The sequence below is a fragment of the Octopus bimaculoides genome, chromosome 7 (assembly GCF_001194135.2).
Source record: "Octopus bimaculoides isolate UCB-OBI-ISO-001 chromosome 7, ASM119413v2, whole genome shotgun sequence".
Taxonomy (NCBI): domain Eukaryota; kingdom Metazoa; phylum Mollusca; class Cephalopoda; order Octopoda; family Octopodidae; genus Octopus; species Octopus bimaculoides.
The window spans coordinates 12,468,830-12,473,091 of NC_068987.1; the positions used below are offsets into that span (position 1 = coordinate 12,468,830).

General features: G+C 37.0%; 1 protein-coding gene across 5 annotated transcripts in view; it reads left to right on the forward strand.

Annotated features, from left to right (window-relative positions):
• The window catches only part of LOC106869747 (soluble guanylate cyclase 88E), a 142,281-nt gene that overhangs the window by 133,525 nt on the left and 4,494 nt on the right, over positions 1 to 4,262 (forward strand). For all 5 annotated transcript variants that reach the window (XM_014915608.2, XM_014915609.2, XM_014915606.2 and 2 more), the window contains one exon: positions 452 to 561. In XM_014915608.2, the coding sequence (XP_014771094.1) occupies positions 452 to 561 (110 nt within the window). The remainder of the gene's footprint in view (positions 1 to 451; positions 562 to 4,262) is intronic.

Below are 4,262 nucleotides of genomic sequence, written 5' to 3' on the forward strand. Positions count from 1 at the left end.
TATTTATGTGGAGAATGGAGCAACAAATACAAGAAAAAGCAATACTGTTAGACTAGTTAGCCGCTGTTTTATGACGTGGAGGTTATGTAATGAGTCATTGTGGAGGTTGAGGTTATGTAGTGAGTCATTGTGTATGAAGTATTGCTTTTTCTTGTATTTGTTGCTCCATTCTCCACATAAATATAATCATAAACTACGGCTTAAGCAGTAAATTACCTGCCTCTGGATGCCCTCTTCCCAAGACGGTACCCGTACAGGTAGTGCCTCCAGATTTAAACATACCCTGGTTGCTTGGATGCTTCAGACTACCCCTGAAGGATCGAGGCAAGCCTATCACTTACCTATATATATATATATATATATATATATATGCCATTGCAACTATTAATCATATTTGAAAATACCTTGACTTCATAACTGACCTTGTAATTTTTTCATTTATTTCCTTTAGGGCAAAGGTTTGATGCCTACGTACTGGCTGGTCGGTGAAAAGGAAGATCCCACCACTAAAGAGAAACTAAGAATGTACTGGGAAGAGTTTTGTAACAATGAAATAGTTGGGTAAGTTCCGGTCAAATTCCACTGCTAAATTTTATTGTCCCCTTTTTAGACCCTCATTACAGTGCCAGATTAAGCTGGCACAGGGCCTTTAGCATATGTTACGGGATACACAAATCAGTTGCCATTGTTTCGTGAGATGTGCATTCCATCAAGGAGTTAAATATATGAATATTTTTATGGATCCAACAGCATATTTGAATGGAGTGAGATGATCGAATATGGCTGTTTGGACACACATGATTTGATGTGACTGACTGTATTAAAGTATTCAAGGCTAATCACAAAACACTAAGCCTTATGAAGGAGACGACAGAGGACTGAGATATGTGACACGTTGCTGTACTTGAGGAGACCTGCCAACCTCAAAAGCTAAGATGCCATGTAAGAAGTGTAAGAACTGGTGTTGTTGTTAGTGCTGGTGCTACATAAAAAACGCTGGTGGTGGAGCCATATAAAAAGCACCCAGTATACTCTATAAAACTGATATGAACATCATCCAGAGCCAGTCACTGAGGGGGAAGATGTTACCATCCTATGGGATTATAAGATACATACAGACAGGGAAATAAATACTAACTGACCAGACATCATCATCAAAGGCCTAAGACAAAAAACATACCTGTTAATTGATATGACAGTGCCTTCTGATAAGAATATCTTTATTCTTTTACTTGTTTCAGTCATTTGACTGTGGCCATGCTGGAGCACTGCTTTTAGTCGAGCAAATCGACCCCAGGACTTATTCTTTGTAAGCCTAGTACTTATTCTATTCTATCAGTCTCTTTTGCCGAACCGCTAAGTTACGGGGCACGTAAACACACCAGCATCAGTTGTCAAGCGATGCTGGGGGAACAAACACAGACACACAAACATATACACACACATACATGTGTATATATATATATATATATATATATATATATATATATATATATACGATGGGCTTCTTTCAGTTTCCGTCTACCAAATCTACTCACAAGGCTTTGGTCAGCCTGAGGCTATAGTAGAAGACACTTGCCCAAGGTGCCACGCAGTGGGACTGAACCCGGAACCATGTGGTTCGTAAGCAAGCTACTTACCAGCAAAGGAATTTGAAAAAAACTCAAAATATAAAGACTTTGAGATTGAAATATCTAGGACGTGGCAATTAAAGGCCACAACCATCCATGTTGTTGTAGGTACCCTAGAAAGGATCAAGAAAGGCAAATTTTTTGACTAGATCCTTGCGAAACCAACAATCTATGAGACTTTAAAATTTGTGTCGACATCAACCGCTCACATTCCCAGAAAGTTTCTCTTCTTCTAACATATACGTGCCTTAGGTGTCTGGTTGAGACCTGGCCAGAAGATGAAATAAAATGCAAATCAACCAGAAAATTATAATAATTGCCTGCTTTCCGAGAGTCTTTCAGAATAACAACAACAACAATAATAATAGTAATAATAATAATAATAATAATAATAATAATAATAATAATAATAATAATCCTTTCTCCTAAAGGCACAAGGCCTTAAATTTTGGGGGAGGGGCCAGTTGATTGTATCAACCCCAGTATGTAACTGGTACTTATTTCATTGACTCTGAAAGGATGAAAAGCAAAGTCGACCTTGGTGGAATTTGAACTCAGAACACAGAGACAGAAGAAATGTCACTGAGCATTGTGTCCGGCATGCTAATGATTCTGCCAGCTCACCACCTTAATTTCATCAGCCCCAGAGGGATGAAAGGTAAAGTTGACCATGATGGGATTTGAACTCAGAGCCTAAGGAAATGGAAGAAATACTACTAGGCTGTTATTCTGACATGCTAAGGATTCTGCCAGCTCATGGTAAATAGAAATTTCACTCAAATTACATTTACATCATTAAAATGTCAAAAGATGAAGACTCACACACAGTGGTTGTGAGTTGAAGATGTCAGTCTGCAGTTTAAAGGGTTCTTCAGTTCAAACTTTATTTCGACCAATGAAAAGGCAAAGCAGAACTGTGTATTTTTGAACAGGACGCATTATTCAATTTGTCATGGTGTTCATAACAGACGAAACAGGTTGCATTACTACTGTTAGCTGAAGGAAGGGCAACATGCTGGGAAAATAATCACTGTATCTGCAAAAAACATTCCATGAAAGCAAGGAAAACCAGATATAAAAACAGCAAAAAAGAAAACACGAAAATAAGAAAGAAGGTAATTTACGTCAGCAACCTATATAGAAAAAACAAGACAAAATGTTATGTTATGATTTTCAACAGAGAGGAAACATTATTAAAAAATGTGAAACATTCTAATTGTACTTAACAGCCAGGAGAGGTTTGTTAAATCTTTTAAAGAAAGTTTCTATAATTTTTCTACGTAAACATTCATTATTTTGAAAGAAAATTAACTCATTGTTTTCTGAAATTTGGAAAACATCAAAGGACTTTCCTCAATGTAAAAAACAGACTTCGAAGAGAAACCATCTCCCATTTGAATGTTGTAAAAACTTTAATAATAACAATAATAATAATAATAATAATAATGATGATGATGATGATGATGATGATGATGATGATGATGATGATGATGATGATGATAGTCATAGTAATAGTAATAATAAACCATCAAAGCTAATAAACTGGATATTGTTGTGAAAGACCAAAACAATAAAGTTTGTTTAGTGACCGACATGAGTATTCCTTGTGATCTTTCCAGTCTTTGACTTTTAGACAGACAAGGTATTAGAGTACCAAAGGCCGGGTTTAGTAACCTTTAGGAGGGACAATCAAGAGTACATAATAATTGACATGGCAGTATCAGATCAACATATCATGAAAGAAAGAGAAAAAGTTGATAAATATGGAGACCTGAGAATTGAGATTGCTAAGATGTGGCAGCTACGAGAGTCAAATATAAAGGTTATTCCTATTGTCATCGGAGCATTGGGTTCAATATCACCCAATCTGAAAAAAACATCTGAAAACATTAGAAATACCCTACAGTCTAGGCGTATTGCAAAAAGTCAGCATTTCTTAGAACTGCACGCATATTGCATAAAGTACTGTGTCTGAGGTCCTTGTTGTGACTTGTCAAATATTACAAACCCCCAGTAGACACAATATCTTCAATCAGCAACCTCACGGTATTGTATACTGTGTGCCAGTTTGAATATAAAGCATGTAGAATATCTGGGGCCAGATATGGCCGGTTTAAACACTAAAGTGTTTTAAAAAATACAGCTTCGAACTAAGTTATGTTGGATAATCACTAAAATGGAAATTATAGATATTTTTTGTATGTTAATTGTTTCAGTTATTTAATTGTAGCCATGCTGGAGCACCACCTTGAAGGGTTTTAACTCCAGGACCTATTTTTTAAATAGCCTGGTACTTTTTGTATTATACTCTTTCACCAAAAAACTAAGTTTTGGGGACGTAAGCAAACTGATGTTGGTTGTCAAGCGTTTGAGGTGGGGACAAACAGAGACACAAAGATACATATATACACATCACACGCACACATACACACGCACACACATATAAGACAAGAAGAATAGGTGCAGGAGTGGCTGTGTGGTAAGTAGCTTGCTTACCAACCACATGGTTCTGGGTTCAGTCCCACTGCATGGCACCTTGGGCAAGAGTCTTCTACTATAGCCTCGGGCTGACCAAAGCCTTGTGAGTGGATTTGGTAGACGGAAACTGAAAGAAGCCCGTCATATATATGT